This window comes from Mandrillus leucophaeus, unplaced genomic scaffold (assembly GCF_000951045.1).
Source record: "Mandrillus leucophaeus isolate KB7577 unplaced genomic scaffold, Mleu.le_1.0 Scaffold665, whole genome shotgun sequence".
In the NCBI taxonomy this organism is placed as follows: domain Eukaryota; kingdom Metazoa; phylum Chordata; class Mammalia; order Primates; family Cercopithecidae; genus Mandrillus; species Mandrillus leucophaeus.
In genome coordinates, this window is record NW_012107197.1 from 860,457 (window position 1) to 877,667 (window position 17,211).

Sequence of the window (17,211 nt, forward strand, 5' to 3'; positions counted from 1 at the left end):
ACCACCATGCCCAGCTAATATTTTGTAGGTGCACCACCATGCCCAGCTAATAGGTAGACAAAGTCTCACTCTATTGCCTAGGCTCCAACTCCTGGGCTCAAGTGATCCTCCCGCCCCAGCCTCCCAAAGTGCTGGAATTACAGGCATGAACCACCGCGCCCATCCAAACTTGCATTCTTGTGAGGAGACAGGTGTAAATAAATCAATTAATAAGATGTTTTCAGACACTGGAACAGGTTGTAATAATGCTGAGATGAAGGAAGACTGCCAGTGGGCTTTTCTAAAAAAAAATAGCTTTATTGATATTTAATTCACATATCATACAATTCATTCAAAAAGGGTACAGTTCTTTTTTTTTTTTTTTTCCTTGTAATTCACTGGGCCTACAACCATCACCAGATTCTAATTTTAGAATACTTTCGTACACCAGGAGAAAAAACTCCATACTGATTACAGCAGCCCTCTCCATCTCTCGGCCCCACACAGTCTTAGGCAACCACCAGTCTACTTTCTGTCTCTATGGATTTGCCTATTCTGGACATTTCAAATGAATGGAACCATACAATACATGGTCTTCTGTGGCTGACTGCTTTAGCTTAGATAATGTTTTCAAGGTTCAACTGTGTTGTAGCTGATCAGTACTTAATTTCTTTTTATTGCCAAATAATATTCCATTGTATGGAATATAATACATTTTATTTAGTCATTCACAAACTTGTGGACATTTGAGTTTTTCCCACCTTTGGCTATTATGAATAATGTTGCTGTGAACTTTCCTTTGACTTACCTGTACAAGTCACATGGATTTAGACTTTCATTTCTCTCGCAAATGTGCCCAGGAGTGGAATTTCTGGGTCACATGTCAACTCTGTGATCTTGTGAGAAACTGCCTGACATTTTCCAAAGCAGGGAAACCATGTTACATTCCTACCAGCAATGTGTGGGGCTTTCAGTTCTCCAGTCCTCACCAACACTTGATACTGTCTTTTTTATTAGACTTAGTGTGCATGAAGCGTTACGTTTCCTTAATGGCTAATTATGTTGACTGTCTTTCCATGTGCTTATTGCCAATTTGTATATCTTCTTTGGAGAATGTCTGCTCCAATTCTTTGCCCATTTTACATTGGGTTATATGCCTTTTATTCTAGAGCTGTAAGAATTTTTTAATGTTTTCTGTATACAAGTCCCTTATCAGGTATAGCTGGCCCTCCATACCCATGGGTTCTGCAGCCTCTGATTCAACCATTTTCATGGTTCAAAAATATGCAGGGAAAAACAGTAAAAATAACAGTACAATAATGCAAATTTTAAAATAAAGTATAACTATTTACATAACATTCATATTGTATTAGGTATCATAAGTAATCTAGAGATGATTTGAAGCATGTGGAGGGTGTGTGTGCGTCATACACAAATATTCCACTGTTTTATATAAGGGACTTGAGCATCGTGGATTTTGATCCCTGAAGGGGATCCTGGAACCAAGCCCCTGATGATGCTAAGGTTCATATGATTTTCAAATAGAGTCATGCTCTGCATAACGACATTTCAGTTAGTGACAGACCACATATAAGGCAGACCACGTTATAATCTTGTAGTCCCATAAGATTATCATAGAGCTGAAAAATTCCTGTCGCCTCGCCTGATGTAGCCATCGTAACATCCAACACAGTGCATTACTCACGTGTTTATGGTGATGCTGGTGTAAATGCATAGCGCATATGGTTATGTACAGTACATAGTACTTGATAATGATAATAAATGACTATGTTACTGGTTTATGGATTTGCTGTACTTTTTATCATTATTTGAGAGTATGCTTCTGCTTACTAAAAACAAAATATTAACTGTAAAACAGCCTCGGGCAGATCCTTCGGGAGGTGTTATAAAAGAAGGCATTGTTACCATAGGAGATGACAGCTTCATGCATGTTATCACTCTGAAGACCTTCCAGTGGGACAAGATGGGGAGGTGGAAGATAGTGATACTGATGATCCTGCCCCTGTAGACCTAGGCTGATTAATGTGTGTCTGTCTTTGTCTTTAATGAAGAGTTTTAAAAGTAAAAAAAATAATAATTTTTTAAATAGAAAAAAGCTTAAAGAATAAGAATATAAAGAAAGAAAATATTTTTGCCAACCTGGGCAACATAGTGAAACTTCATCACTACAAAAAGTTTAAAAATGAGCCAGGCATTGTAGCAGCACCTGCCTGTCGTCCTAGCCACTCGAGAGGCTGAGGCAGGAAGATGTCTGAGCCCAGGAATTCCAGGCTGCAGTGAGCCGTGATCACATCACTGCACTCTAGTCTTAGCAAAAGAGTGAGACCCCATCTCAAAAAAACAAAAGAAAAATGCTTTGTACAGCTGTACTATGTGTTTATATTTTAAGCTATTACAAAAGAATAAAATTTTTTAAATTAAAAGTTTGTAAAGTAAAAAAGTTACAGTAAGCTAAGGTTAACTTATTGACGAAAGAACATTTTAAAAATAAATTTAGTGTAGGTTAAATGTGCCACGGTTATAAAGTTTACCCTGGTGTACAGGAGTGTCCTAGACCTTCACATTTACTCCCTGATTCACTCAGAGCAATTTCTAGGCCTGCAGCCTCCATTCATGATAGTGCCCTTCACAGGTGGAATTTTTAATCTTTTATACCATTTACAGTACCTTTCCTACATTTAGATGTGGTTGGATACACAAATACCATTGTATTGCAGTTGCCTGCGGTACTCAGTACAGTACCGTGCTGTACAGGTGTGTGGTCTCCGAGCAATGGGTATTACTCCATATAGCCTAGGTGTGCAGTAGGCTATCCTATCAAGGTTCATTTGAATATACTCTATGACATTTGCACAACGAAGTCGCCTAATGGTGCATTTCTCAGAACTCATTCCTGTCCTTGAGCAATACATGACTGTATTTTCTTTCATCCTGTGGGTTTGTTCACTTTCTTAGTAGTAGTATTTGCAGTCCAATTTTCTATGTTTTAATTTTGTTGCTTGTGCTTTTGGTTTTGTATCTAAGAAAACATGGTCAAATTCAAGGTCACAAAAACTCCTGTTTTTTTCCTGAGAGGTTTACAGTTGTAACTCTTACATTTAGGTCTGATCCAGTTCAATGTCAGATAGGAGTGGCGAGAACAGATGTCCTAGTCTTAATTCCTGATCTTTGGGGCAAGTCCTTCAGTCTTTCACCATGGCCCAGAGGGTTTTGAACACCTTACTTCTCGTTCAGTCACTGCTGCCAACTCCAGAGCCTTGCACCTGTCACTTGTTGCAGTTTCCTAAAGAGTGAAGAGGTGGATTCGAAAGGGCCTTCGTTTCCACTTCCCACCTCCTACACATCTGTGATTTGACTGAGTGTTCTTTCTTCTTAGCCAGTTCCCTAGGATGTTAGTTAGATCATCACACAAACTCTCTATGGACACTTGGGAATATTTGCAAGTTCTTTTTCCATATTTATTTGGACTGCCTTTGATTTCCACAATTCCTTGGTGAAAACTGCAAAAATTGAAGCATGTAAGCAGAAATGTTTTGTAGTGGATCCATACATCCTTTACTTTGAAACTCTTAACAGCCAAGAAAAAAGATGGGTTTGGGGACATTGCTCATTTCCACAAAAGGTCAATGAACCGTCGCTTCTTCCCACTCCCATCTAACAGTCAGTACCCTCTTTGTTTTCAGACTCTCAGCGTTCTCATCTCTCTTCCTTCACCATGAAGCTGATGGACAAATTCCACTCACCCAAAATCAAGAGAACGCCATCAAAGAAGGGAAAACCAGCTGAGGTGTCCGTAAAGATTCCAGAGAAACCTGTGAACAAAGTAAGCTGACTCTAGGTGTTTCTCCTGGCCTCACCTGCTTCAAGCAGTATGAGTTTGTGCGATTTGTATGTTCCCTCCCTGGGGATTCAGCTTTCAGTGATTCATACCTACTTTGTAGCATTCCATGGGCGGGACCTTTGGTGTCCTTATAAAATAAGAACCATTAGGATGGTGAGTGTTTGCCATGTTAGCCAAGCTCAGTTGGCTAGGACAGTTCTCCTTTTCGAGCTGTGTCATCCTCTGGGCATTTAAAACAGCTCAGCACATCATGTCCACACCCCAGGCTGCTGCCTCCCTGCCCTGCAGTTCCCTACGTTGCCTTGGCGCACACTCAAACACAGGGAACTTTGTGATGTCCAGAACATCCATCATTAGGCTTTAGGGCCTGTGCTCTGAAACATGCAAACCCCTTGAGACCCAGCCAAAGATGTCCTCAAGAGTTAGTGGCCTCAGCAGGGCCAGTCAAGCCAAATATGTTGAAACAGCTATTGACTTTCATCAACCCCTCCCTTCAGCCTCAAACAGCCATTTCAAGCTCTGTAGGAATCCAGGTTTCCTCTCTTCCAGGAGGCAACAGACAGATTTCTACCAGAGGGCTACCCTCTCCCCTTGGATCTGGAGCAGCAGGCAGTAGAATTTATGTCCACCAGTGCTGTGGCTTCCAGGTCTCAAAGGCAGAAGGTCAGTGTAACATTAAGAACAATTGGGTTTGCCTTGCCTTCTACTGCAGAATCCTGGTCCATGGTTTTGGGGATGGAAAAAAAATCTATTGCACTATTATTATGTTCAACTGGGTGGTGACTGTGGGCTGAATTGTTCAGGAAAGAGTCCAAGGGACCTTGGATAAAAGTGAGAGTTTATGCAAGGTCCCATGATCTTTGGAGAGAGCTTTGTGGCAGAAGCTCAGGGATTCTTTCTGGGGTTGGTTTGGGTGTGCTGCTTGGGTCCAACGGGTTCCGGGGGATGTGGGCGAGTCTCATCTCTCAAGACCAGCTGTTCCTTGAATTGCTAAGATGATCTGAATAGTTTAGAAGGGAAGAGGCTTCTGAAGCCTTCGAGTGCTTTCTTAGCCATCTCACAAGGCTGGTGGAGTGCAGTGAGACCGCCGCATGACCAAGTGCTCTCAGAGCCACAGACACCTGTGTCCCTAACATTTATGGAGCCTTTTCTTGGCCCAGTGCTGAGTGCTTTACATGTGTCCTCTTACTTATCTTCATAGCAACCCTGATGTATGGAAACTTATTTTGCCAAAAAGGAAACTGGATCTACAGAAATATTAAGCATTTAGCCAAAGTCACACAGCAAAATGTTGGCGAAGTCAAGATTTGAATGCAGGCTGTCTGACGTCAGAGTCTGAATTCTCGAGATGCTACATTTCCTCTTTATGAAAGACAGAATTTTTAATATCTCGTGAATTTAAATATTAATCCTGACTCATTACATAAAAATAAAACTAGGCTGGGCACACTGGTTCACACCTGTAATTCCAGCACTTTGGGAGGCTGAGGCAGGTGGATCACTTGAGGTCACGAGTTCCAAGACCAGCCTGGCCAACATGACGAAACTCCCTCTCTACTAAAAATACAAAAAATATATATATATATATATATGCGAAGCATAGTGGCAGGCGCCTGTAATCCCAGCTACTTGGGAGGCTGAGGCAGGAGAATCATTTGAACCCGGGCGGCGGAGGTTGCAGTGAGCTGAGATCGTGTCACTGCTCTTCAGCCTGGGTAACAGAGTGAGACTCTGTCTCCAAAAAATAAATAAATAAATAAAATAAAACTAAACTGAGTAATGTAAAATAAAACAAACCTTGTAGACAGATATTATTAATCCTTTGGGGCTTATCCAAAGTATAATTTCTATGTAGCAGAACTACAGTCACAGCCATCAGTTTAATGCAGCTGGTGCAAGCTAGCCTGTTATTTAAATACATAATTCTTGAATTTTGCAATTCATCTATTTTTTGGTTTTTATGTTGACCAGCAGAATATCTTAAAATTTTAGTTAAAAGTGGAGGAAAATAAAGGTTTTAAATCTAATAGGCTTTTGTTGAAAAATAGTTTTTCTTGCCCCCTCTTTGAACAAAAGGTGGCTGACAAGCAAGAGGGAAACAGGCAGTGTTTGCCAGATTGATCTAAATTCCAGACTGAAGAAGAATACAGTAGATTTGGTCTGTGCCACAGTTATTTTTTATTACAACCTGTTTAGTAACCTCTTGTAGCCGAGTTAGTATTAACTACACGTAGAGTGTAATTGTCATCCAACACTAGTCCAGGCAGTCAGAGTAAAATGATTCACTTACTAACAACGTTATTCTGCTAGTGAACTCTGATATGAAACTGTTCAGCCACTCAGTTCCTGGAATTTCCCCGCTTTTTGTTGTTGTTGTTTTTGCTGTTGTTTGTTTGTTTGTTTTGAGACAAGAGTCTCAGTCGCCCAGGCTGGAGTGCAGTGGAGCGATCTTGGCTCACTGCAGTCTCCGCCTCCCAGGCTCAAGCAGTTCTCCCACCTCAGCCTCCCGTGTAGCTGGGACTACAGGCGTCCTCTACCACTCCTGGCTAATTTTTGTATTTTTAGTAGAGACGGGGTTTTGCCATGTTGGCCAGGCTGGTCTCAAACTCCTGACCTCAAGTGATCTGCCCACCTCATCCTCTCAAAGTGCTGGGATTACAGGCATGAGCCACTGCACCCGGCCGGGATTTTCCCCTTTGTTCATTTTTCCAAGAGAGATCATGGAGAAAAATTCAGTGCTAAAGTATATCCCTCACTTAGTGGGGTGCCTGTAAACCCCAAGAGACATTTGGCAACGTCTGGAGACATTTTTGGTTGTTGCCATAGGAAGGCAAAGCAGATGTTATTGGCTTCTAGTGGGTAGGGGTTGGGAAGCTGCTAAACAACCTACAATACACCGGACAGGACAGCCCCCACATACAACAAAGAATTCTTTGCCCCAAAATGTCAGTAGTGCCAAGAGAAATCTGTTCTGTAGCAAGGAACTATAGGTGCAATCTTCACCCAAGAAGGAATGTTATCCCCTTTTTCGTCATTGCCCATTAGGAAGGGCTGGATGACTGTGCTCTGTCCCAAGCCACCTGCATGGGACAAGTAAATGCAAACCTGTTGCTTTGTGGAGGCCCATGGACAGAACCAGAAGCGTTGAGAAGCCTACCAGAGTATGTGGACTTAGAGGATTATGCCCAAGAAACCTTGCAGTGGGTCTGTCATCTGCTGCCCTCGTTGATCATTCATTAGCTCTCTTACCACTTAGGGAGCGATTACATACATTCTTATTTTACTTCAGGTCGTATACATGGCTTTCCCTGCTCAGATACGAGGGAAATGGAAGTGCGGGGAGATGAAAGTACATTTTCAGATTCTCTGCCACTTCTCAAGGGCTCCTCGTTGCCCCAGCCCTGTCCTGGGTGGTTTCAGACATGCTGTCTTATTTACTCCTCACCATAATTGTGTAGGGAAGCTTTTATTATTCCCACTGTGCAGACAGTGTTGGCCCCGGTGCACATTTTCCTTCATCAAAATCTGTTTTTCTCACTATATTCTGTTGTCTTCCCAGACTGATTCCATATTAGCAGTCTCTTGCATCTTCTTAGTGAATTTTAAAGTTCAAAGTACATTGTGATGAACTTCTAAACTTTTTTGCAACCTTTTAACAAGTCTAGCAGTAAGCTGCAGTGCTAAAGTAGTAGAGGAAGTTTAGCCACATACTGGGAGTCCAAAGGTATAATTACAATGAGCAGTGAGCAGGCGGTCCTGGGAGGTGTGAGTGCCCCATCTCTGAGGGCATTTGGACAGACGTTGGATCCCAGGGCTCTTGGGTGGATTCCTGAAAGCCCTTCCCCTTCAGCTCTTCAAATCTTATGATGAAATAGAAGCAGGGAGCTGCTGCTGCCGGACAGTCTGGTGGCAGGTGGTGATTTGGTGCTCTCATTGTAACCAATGTCTGTGTTAGCCATGTCTTCTTCCTAGGCCTCACTGTCCTGGGCTAATGGAGAAGAATGATGTTGCTTTGCCATTTTTTTTTTTAAATCCTACAATTCTAGTTTTTTGTTATACTGATTGTGACTTGCCCTCCCCTCACTCCCCAGCTTAACCCACATTTTCCAGGTACACTGTCCTATAGTGTGGAAATGAGGCTTGCGTTGCTGTGGAGAGGGGAGGCACCAGGGCTGCAGATGGTACAAGGAGTGACAGGGCAAGTTGGGGTGTCCCGGATGCAGCACAGCTGTGGGGAGAGAAGTATCTGGAGAGGAGGGCCAGTGTTCCTCACCCTCTTCCCCGCTGTCTCCTGTGACGGCGCATGGCTGTGGAGCCACAGCCTGGGCGTCAGGAATGAATATGACCCACGGGGCAGGAAAGGCGATGGGGGTTTTCTGTCCACCTCTGCCATCTGGGTCTTAGTTTACTCATTTATTAAATGAAATCTTTAGACCAGGGGATCTCAAGTCAACCTTTTAACTTCAGCACATTTCTGATCTGGTCTTTCTTCTCCTCTCCATCTCTCCAGGCTCTGAACTCAGACAAACCAAGTTCAAATTCCGTATCTGTCACTACAGCTGTGTGGCCTTGGGCAAGTTGCTTAACCTCCCCCACACCCTACCAAGCCTCAGTTTCCCCACCTGTGAAATAATAGTATCCACTTCACAGGGTGGTTGTAACCTTCAAGCAAAATAGCCTATATAAAATCCATAGCACTGTGGGTGCCTCCATGTCCCCGATGAATGGCAGCTACGATCTGGCCTGTTTCTTCCCTTTCAGATGTTCCCATCCTAGGCCCTCTTTCTCTGCTGTATTACTGACAGGTATATGGTGTCTGGTGTTGGTATAGTGCCTGTTAAATGTTGTGAACCACTTCCATATGCATTCTCATTCAGTCCGCCACAGTCACCTCTTTAGTTACACGGGGCAGATGTTATTCTCCCCATTTTGTGCATGACAAGCCCAAAGCCCAGTAGTTGGCCTTATCTCTAAGCCATCCCCAGACACGGACAGCCTGATTTAGTTTCCAGGCTTATGTGGACCAATGATGGCAACCCATCCCTCACAGCAGGAGGGGTGCACAGGTGAACGCACCTGCCCTCAGGTTATGCAACGAGGCACCTTCAGCAAAGCCAACGCATGGAGTCCCCAGTCCGAACCAGTGCTGGATGTGGGTGTGTAGCTGTGAACTCTCACTGCCAGCTGCATTCACAAGGAGCCCCAGCTTGACAGCTGAAAGGCTGGAGAATGTACAACACTCAGAGGCCATTAATTCTGGGAATGGAATCTGAGTTCTTGGAGGCAGCCTGGCTGTACTGCATTACATTGTTGGCTCCTTTAGGAGGAGCCCAGGGCAGCCTGACCCTTTTTTTTTTTTTTTTTTTTTTGAGATGGAGTCTCGCTCTGCCACCCAGGCTGGAGTGCAGTGGCCAGATCTCAGCTCACTGCAAGCTCCGCCTCCGGGTTTACGCCATTCTCCTGCCTCAGCATCCCGAGTAGCTGGGACTACAGGCGCCCGCCACGTCACCCGGCTAGTTTTTTGTATTTTTTAGTAGAGACGGGGTTTCACCGGGTTAGCCAGAATGGTCTCGATCTCCTGACCTCGTGATCCGCCCATTTCGGCCTCCCAAAGTGCTGGGATTACAGGCTTGAGCCACCGCGCCCAGCCAAGCAGCCTGACTCTCAAACGGCTGATTTGATCTCTCCGCAATGGCAGAAAAACTCTCTGCTCTGAAATGCGTTGCCGCTTTCGAGTGCCTCCCATCTTCAGATTAGCCACTTTCTCCCCAGCAAACCTGATGACACATTTTCTTAAAATGTTTCGTGTTCCTCACCAAGTTTCATCATTGGTGGTCTCTAACACTTTCTGATGTGCTAAGGTGGTAGTGTTACTGTCATAGTCCTCTTCTTGCCTGGCTGACCGTGGCCTTAGGCACATCTGAGGTCTGTCGGCACTGCGACTCCTTCACACTCAGGTTCCTCCCTGCCCCGGGCAGATGACATGAAGCAGAGAGCTCTGGTCCACAAGGTGGAAAAGCAAGCGCCCAGCCTCTTGGAAACAGACCATAAACAAATCTGTCAGGTAGTGAAAAGAGAAGAATAAAGCCAGGGTGCAGGACCCAGGGATGGGGATGAGGAGGGGGCACTTCCGCCACCAGCGGAGAATTGTGCCTTCCGGTCTGTGGGACACCTTCTGGGAAAGACTGGATGGAAGAAATGACCCGGTCTTTTGCACATTGTCTGACTAAAAGTAGCCATGTATAGATTTTTCTTTTGACGTTCCCGTGAAATAAAAGCCTCCACTATTGAACTGTTTTATATTTAAAATGATATTCTGCACCTTTTTTTAAACTTTGTTTTATTTTTTTACTTGAGAGGGTGTCTCACTATGTTGCCCAGGCTGGTCTTGACTCCTGGGCTGAAGTGATCCGCCCGCCTTGGCCTCCCAAAGTGCTGGGATTATAGGTGTGAGCCACCTCACCTGGCCAGTCTGCACTATTTTAGAAGAAAAGAGCTAGTGTTCAGAATCATAAGCACTTTTTATTAATTTCTACCATTTGTTTGTATATTTATATTGTTTAAATCACCTTTTTCTAGAAATTATCTTGTTGCCCTCAGTTGTTTTTATTTACATCTTCTAGACTTCTGGGATCCTGCAGGTGGCTGTTTGCCTCATACACGCCCCTCTTAATTTGCACTAGACATGTAATTGACTACTTGAGTACACTGTCCATTTTGGGATTTATCCATTCTGTAGACTACTATTTTTTTTTTTTTAAAGGACAACCTCCCAAACCAGAACAGGTTCAGAGACTCCATTTCTGTAGATTACTCTCAGCCTCCTTCCCCTGCCAGCCAGCTGAGACCTGGATCATTGACATCTGGGCAAGTAGAGGGAAAGTTGGAGAGAAGAACGAAAGGGGTGTGTAGACCCACCAACTGGATCCAAGGCCCCCCACGGTCAGGGAGAAAAGCTTGGGGTTGTGGCTTAAGCACTGGAAAGCGCAGGGCTCTGTATTTTCTCTTTCTCTCAGGAGCAGAGGGAGCATGAATGCTGCTGGCGCCCGCTGCATGAGTAGTCATTGAATCTTGAGAAGCAGTGTCATCTGCTCTGGCTTCTCTGCCTTCTCTCCCCAGACTTCCTGCCCCTTCTTGCTCTGGGAGCTTCCAGGACCTTTAGGAATATCATATCATTTCCTTGAGTGGGGGCTTCAGTGGGGTGAACAATCTGGGAACCTAGTGAGGAGTCCTCAGGGAATGGGTTTCAGCCCCTCATGCCCCGGACTGGTCTTACACAGTCCCTCAGATCTTTGAAACAAAAGCCTGGAGTTTCTTGATGTGATTTACAGGATATGGGCCTTGACTGTTGCTTCTCCAAGTCGTCAGCAAATTAGTCCTCGCTCTACTTAATGGGGTTAGTGGTGGTCTGTCAGTGTGGCTGATGAGGACAGACAGGAGGAGAAGTGGTTTTCAAGACCTCAGGGTCTGGAAAGGGAATTCAGAAATTTCTGAATGAGCTTTCTTGGTCCAAGCCCCCTTGTTCCTTCAGCTCTACCCTCTGTCTCCTGATTACAGTCTTTAGAAAAATGACCTGGCTTGGTTTCTGTAGCAAGAGCCTTTCCATTCCTATCGATCTCAAGCTGGTTTAAAGAAAATGTTCCTTTATTTTTTTCAAAATAGCTCCCTTTAATCTCTCTCCTCCTCCTTATGCTGAACGTCTCCTTTCAGAACCTGAGCTGGCTGGAGGAGAAAGAGAAGGAAGTGGTCAGTGCCCTGCGCTACTTTAAGACCATTGTGGACAAAATGGCAATTGATAAGAAGGTACTGGAGATGCTTCCAGGGTCAGCCAGCAAGGTGCTGGAGGCCATCTTACCCCTGGTGCAGAACGATCCTCGAATTCAGCACAGGTGAGTGGCTCTGAAGTCCTTGGCTGTGTCAGAACAATGGAAGCCTTAGAGGCATCTTGGTTTGGTGGCACTGGAAACTCAAGGTTCCTAGGAACAGTCAGGAAAAGGACTCCATCACCCCTCATCCTTCCCCTGACCCATCCCTCCACAACTGTCCCTTGATGCCATCTCAGAGTTGAGGTCACTATTACTCCTGAAGCCCGGGACACATCTCTGCCATCCCTAGGGATGTGGCCACAGTGTAAGTTTGTGGTCATTTCTTTGCCTTAGCTCATGGGCAGTAGTCACATTGGTTTGGATACATTTCTCCTGAAGCCCTCAGTCACCTAACATGTCCACTCAGTCCTATCAGTGTCCAGCTGCTTAGTTGATTAGGCCAAGAGAGGCAGGTAGGGAAGCCCCTGTTAGAGCGTGGGCCACGCAGCACTTAACTGTGTCAAGCCAGGACACTTCCCAGACTTGGAGCCTGGATTCACTGCGGGTGGGGGGAGCCTGTTTTGAATGAAACTTTTTGAGTTTCATTATCTGTCAGCTGAAAGCTACTGTTTCCAGTCATCACCCGAGGCCCGGACTGAAGAGCACCAGCAGGGCCTCTACCTGCATGAGGCTCTTCGCAGGCTTCACTGTCAGGGGCTGGACTGCAGGCTCACAAGCTAAGAGTTTTCTAGTACCTTAGACCTTGGGGGTTACACAGCAGCCTGGAGGCTGCACGGGGAGGCGAAGAAGCACAAGCTGAGAGAGAGAGAAGGGACCCTGTGGACCAGTGCTGTTACTGGGGTTATTGGATCCGGGGCGGGCCTTATCCAAACAGGCCTCCTGCAGTGACCTTTAATTGGTGGGTTTAAAGCAAGCAGGCATGCGTTCAGGAGGCGCAGCCTGTGACTAAGAGGTGGTTACTTTAAGTTCTCAGGCAAATGGTCTGTTTAAAGGAGCAGTAGGTAAGCCAGGAGCCAGCCTGCTGGCGGGCAGAGATGCCTGTAAGTTTCTGTCTGGCCACCGGCTAGAGCCAGTCAGGTGGGATGTAGTATTAGGAACCTTGTCAAGGGTTCGTTTGCCCTACTTCTGGTATGAGAAAGCTAAACATATTTTAAAACAGATGCTGAGGCAACGTAAAATTACAAGCACTCCGTGCAGGGGACATGGAGCCAGCCTTTGCCCCAGGAAGCTTTTGTTGGGTAATACTTTCATTGCTGGAGTGCATTTTCCTCTTACAGGTTAGTTAGCAGCTTGTCCTGTATTTATTGTTAAATGTGAAAAGAAAAGCAGTACCAAATGTAATCTGAAATGAAAGCCCAGCAGGAGCTTTTTCTTAAGAGGCTGGTGCATTTTTTGTTTTTCTTCCATGGTACCTGTTCAGGATAAATGCTTCTCTGTCACAGTTCCCCAAGATGGCTTAGTGTTCATTTAGCCCCGTGAGGCTAAGCTTTTATGAACTGCTTTCAGAACTTGGCAATGAAGTTCATAGTTTTCTTCTTCTGGGGGATAAAGCAAATAGTGTCTTTATTTACAAGAAACTCCCTGCCCTGGGGCTTCCACCCTGGACTTTCAGCTGACCCGTGAAGATTGTGGTCTTCTGGCCAGAAGCTCACTGGCACTGGTTGGTGACGGGGAGGAAGCAGGACATGCTTGTCTTCACTCTGTCTTTTCCAGAGTCAATCCAGCTTCAGCTCGTAGAAGGGTTCGGTGCTGGGCTCCGGGAAGTGAATGGCGACATCATGCCACAGTCAGATGTATGGATGCCCTTTTAGAACATGTTCTTGTGGACCTAGTCTTATGTGGTAGTCTCTGTCTTGGAAGAGTTAAAGCCTAGTTGAAACAAATCAGCTCCCTCGGTTCTATGATACAGCCCTTGTTTTATGGTACAGAGGGGAAGCTCTGTTGGAGTTTGAAGAAAGGAGAGCTACACGGGTGTTGGATTTGATCTGATGAAACCTCAACTGGGTAGTTCTCGGAGCCCGACCTGAGGGAAAGCAGCAGTTGGATTAGCAGTGGGGGCAGGAGAACAAGAGCAAAGGAACTGAGGCCACTGGGCCTGGTGTGCCCCAGGGAGGGGAGGGCAGCGACTCGGGCAGTCATGGGCAGAGGGTATCCGTCCTAGGGCGTGGACGAGAGGGGAACAGTGGGAAGAGGGGAGTGATCACTTCACCCTGCGCCCTCAGGCGCTAAGCCTCTTTGGGAGAGTCTGGGATAGTGTCCCCTGGACCCTCACACCCAGAATGTGGTGCTGCTAGGAGTCTTGCTTCCTGGATCCAGGGCGCTGCTTGGAGGTCATTTGCATACTCTGGGTCAGAATCGATCAAGTCACATGGTAATGCCTGGGGGTATTTTGTGTCTGTTGAGGGGTGGCTCTGAATTGACCTTGAATGTCTATAACCATTTCTTAGAGGAGAAAATGGGAAGTGCCTGGGTGTGGCTGTAAGGACCCATGAAATACGGTTTGTTTTCTGGTAGTCCTCTGACTAATCCCATTGAAGGGGTTTTCCTTCTGAAATTCTTCCAGGCTAGTGGAGGTGGTTTTTTGGTCTCCCGCAGTGATTGGAAATACCTCCTCAGATGCTCCTTTTAGATGCTTTGCATTATCTCTTTCCTCCCTAAGGGCAGTTTGCGAGCTGGAAGGTCCTTTCCCGTTTCTTCTGTGAGGCGGGTCCTTGCAAGCAGGCCCTTTGCCGCCCTCACCTCAGTTCCTGGGACGGTAATAAGCTGGCCTCCAACAAGCAGCTGGCTCTTAGCATGAGCTGTGAATGGAGGATTCCCGAGTGAGGCACCCGGAGGCCCATGTGAGAGCAACAGTTACACTCGTCACACGCGGAGGGCTTTGCTCCATGGTGGAAATGAGCCAGCAGCTGGGCCTCAGATGGCATTTTTATAGTCCTCAACTCTCCTTCCTTTCTTATGTCTTAGCCCCTTGACACAGGAATCTTCTGCTTCCAAGCTAATGACAGGAAGGCTGGACATTTCCAGCACCTTCAGGGAAACGTTAGCATCCAATGCAGGCAGAAAGGAAGTAGTGAATAAAAGTGTTTCCCCTCTTTCACCTCACTGTTACCAGCAGTGTAACAGTGAGATGCTTTCTCCGGTGGAATCCTCCTGCAGCACCTCGGGAAGGCCGCAGGCTTCTGTGAAGAGGCCTCACCTGGCCTTGCCAGGAAGCAGAGCGAGGTCCAGCCCAGCCGTTAGAAGCACATTCCCCTGCAGGATGAGATCAGCTCTGGTCCAAAACCCCAGGAGAGACTGCAGGGTCTTTGTTTTCCCCTCTCCATCCTCTTTCCTAAGAGAGTAGTTCCAACAACAAATACTTTCCATCCATATCATCTTCTAAAGTAGCCCAATCCTGGCTTTCTCGGGGCTCCTTTGGGAATTTTGTTTGTTTGTTTGTAATGGACTTGATAAGTTTGCTTTCATTCTTTTCAAAAGAAAAAGAAAGTTTGCTTTCGACCCTTTTCTTCTGTTGGAACATGCAGAGTGGAACGCCTGGCTAAATGGAAACTTTAGATCCCTTGCAATAATTGTTTCCTCCTTACCTGATTCTGAAGAGCTTCTCATTAAAGCACTATTTGGTTCACATTTTTGTTTTAAATGGCTTTGGTTTTAGAACCTGTTTAAATCATATCTCACAATATTATATATTTTCCTCAAAGTTACATCTTTGGCTCCTAAATGTCTGCATCATTTTGGTGGTGGTTGTTGTTGTTTTTTTTTTTTTTTTTTTGGACTAGAGGTTTCAGCACATAAATTTTCTATACTGTTTTTCTTCCTCTGTTACAATTGTTTGAAATGGAAAAATAATTCTACAATTCCTAGGGAAATTAGTTATTTAAAAATATGTGAAAGATGTAAACACCTCCATTCTGCTGCTACTCTACAATCACTGAGGCACCCAGGGCTTCTGTTCGTGGGTGCTGGCATCGCAGTATAACTGGTAGCGTGGTGCGACACACACAGACACACACACACATACACACACACTCACCTACATTCCCACCTTCACATCCCCACCACCATCTCACAGGCCCCCTCGCCCCTGATTTACTATTCTCAAAATAGTCTTCATTCGTGCGCTTCTGACATCTGTCTCATGGTTATGGTGCAGAGGATGATGAAGCTGGCCCCCTGACGGAGGAGTTCTAATAAACCGCAGACCTGTTTTGAGCTCATGACTGTTAAAATCCCGCAAACCTGTCGGCTCTTTGTGGCCCATCCAAAATAGATTTTATTCTAATTGCTGACAGTCAGTATACACTCCCTGGACCTGGTCTAGTGATTAGCAGCTAGAAGGAGGGGGAGATGGGGCACTCCTCGAGACATGTGATCAGAATCTTGTAGAAGGATGTGAAGTTCGAAAAAGCATCTTAACTATCGTGGTGGAATTTTTGTAATGTTCCATTTTGGAAATGAAAAAATTTTGAAACACAGATTAGAATATAAAGCTCCACAAAATCTTTGTTGGATGTAAGGAAAAGGGCTCATGGGAGAAGTTTGCTTATTCAAAGGCGGTGTGGATTTTGCACAAAGAAAGATGGAGAAACACACCCTCGTCACCGAGAAGCTGGCTCTGTGCTAAGTGATGGTCATGCTTTAGGTTTTCTTTTTTTTCCATTTTTCTCTTCCCTGTAGCTCAGCCCTCTCTTCCTGCTATAGCCGAGTGTACCAAAGTCTCGCCAACCTCATTCGCTGGTCTGACCAAGTGATGCTGGAAGGTGTGAACTCAGAAGACAAGGAGATGGTGACGACTGTGAAGGGGGTCATCAAGGCCGTGCTGGATGGAGTGAAGGTACCGGTGCAGGTTCCAGACCGTCCCCGTCAGGGACTTAAGAGCAGCCTGCCTGCTGGTGCTTGTCACATAAGATCTTGCTCCCAACCTTCAAACATTAGAATGTCTTTCTGCGTCTCTGGTGTTGGCGCGCTGTATCCCATAACTACTTACTTCTCTCAGGACTGGTGCAAATGGCTCTTATGGAGAAGCTGCCCAGAGCAGTCAGCCCTTACTGAGCATTGCATTAAATCTTCAGTGAGCCTTCGTAGCATCGTGCTGGCTGAGCATGCTTACCAGCTAGACAAAATGCAATGGAGATCGTTTTCACAATGACTTTAAGCAAAGCTCCCAGCATGTCATGTCAGCGCTACCTTTTCATATTCTGGGAACTTCTAGGATTCTTGGTAGAAAAGCAGGAGTGAGTTGAGTAAGAAATGGAACTTTCTATATTCACTTGACGTCCATGATGTGGTCTGTGTATTTGCTATCCAGAGAAGTCAGAAACGGCGTAAGCAATTATGAATCCTAGTTAAGATGGAAAGCAAAGGCCATAGAGGGTCTGGAATTAGGGTCAGGGGGACAAATCCTAATAGAGAAAATAAGTCCTAGTGGATGGGGAGCAAGACAGAATGTTGGACATGAACCAGGTAAGGGCCTTTGGGTCAGGGCCAGGGCTGCAGGCAGCAGGACAGTGGAAACCCCGCTGTTGTGTGAGGCCGTATAATGTA

The 17,211-nt window shown here is 45.6% G+C and overlaps 1 protein-coding gene across 1 annotated transcript in view; it reads left to right on the forward strand.

Annotated features, from left to right (window-relative positions):
- The window catches only part of RAPGEF1 (Rap guanine nucleotide exchange factor (GEF) 1), a 138,281-nt gene that overhangs the window by 54,494 nt on the left and 66,576 nt on the right, over positions 1 to 17,211 (forward strand). The window contains exons 2-5 of the mRNA XM_012001589.1: positions 3,684 to 3,823; positions 4,391 to 4,504; positions 11,552 to 11,730; positions 16,345 to 16,501. Coding sequence (XP_011856979.1) covers positions 3,684 to 3,823; positions 4,391 to 4,504; positions 11,552 to 11,730; positions 16,345 to 16,501 — 590 coding nt within the window. The remainder of the gene's footprint in view (positions 1 to 3,683; positions 3,824 to 4,390; positions 4,505 to 11,551; positions 11,731 to 16,344; positions 16,502 to 17,211) is intronic.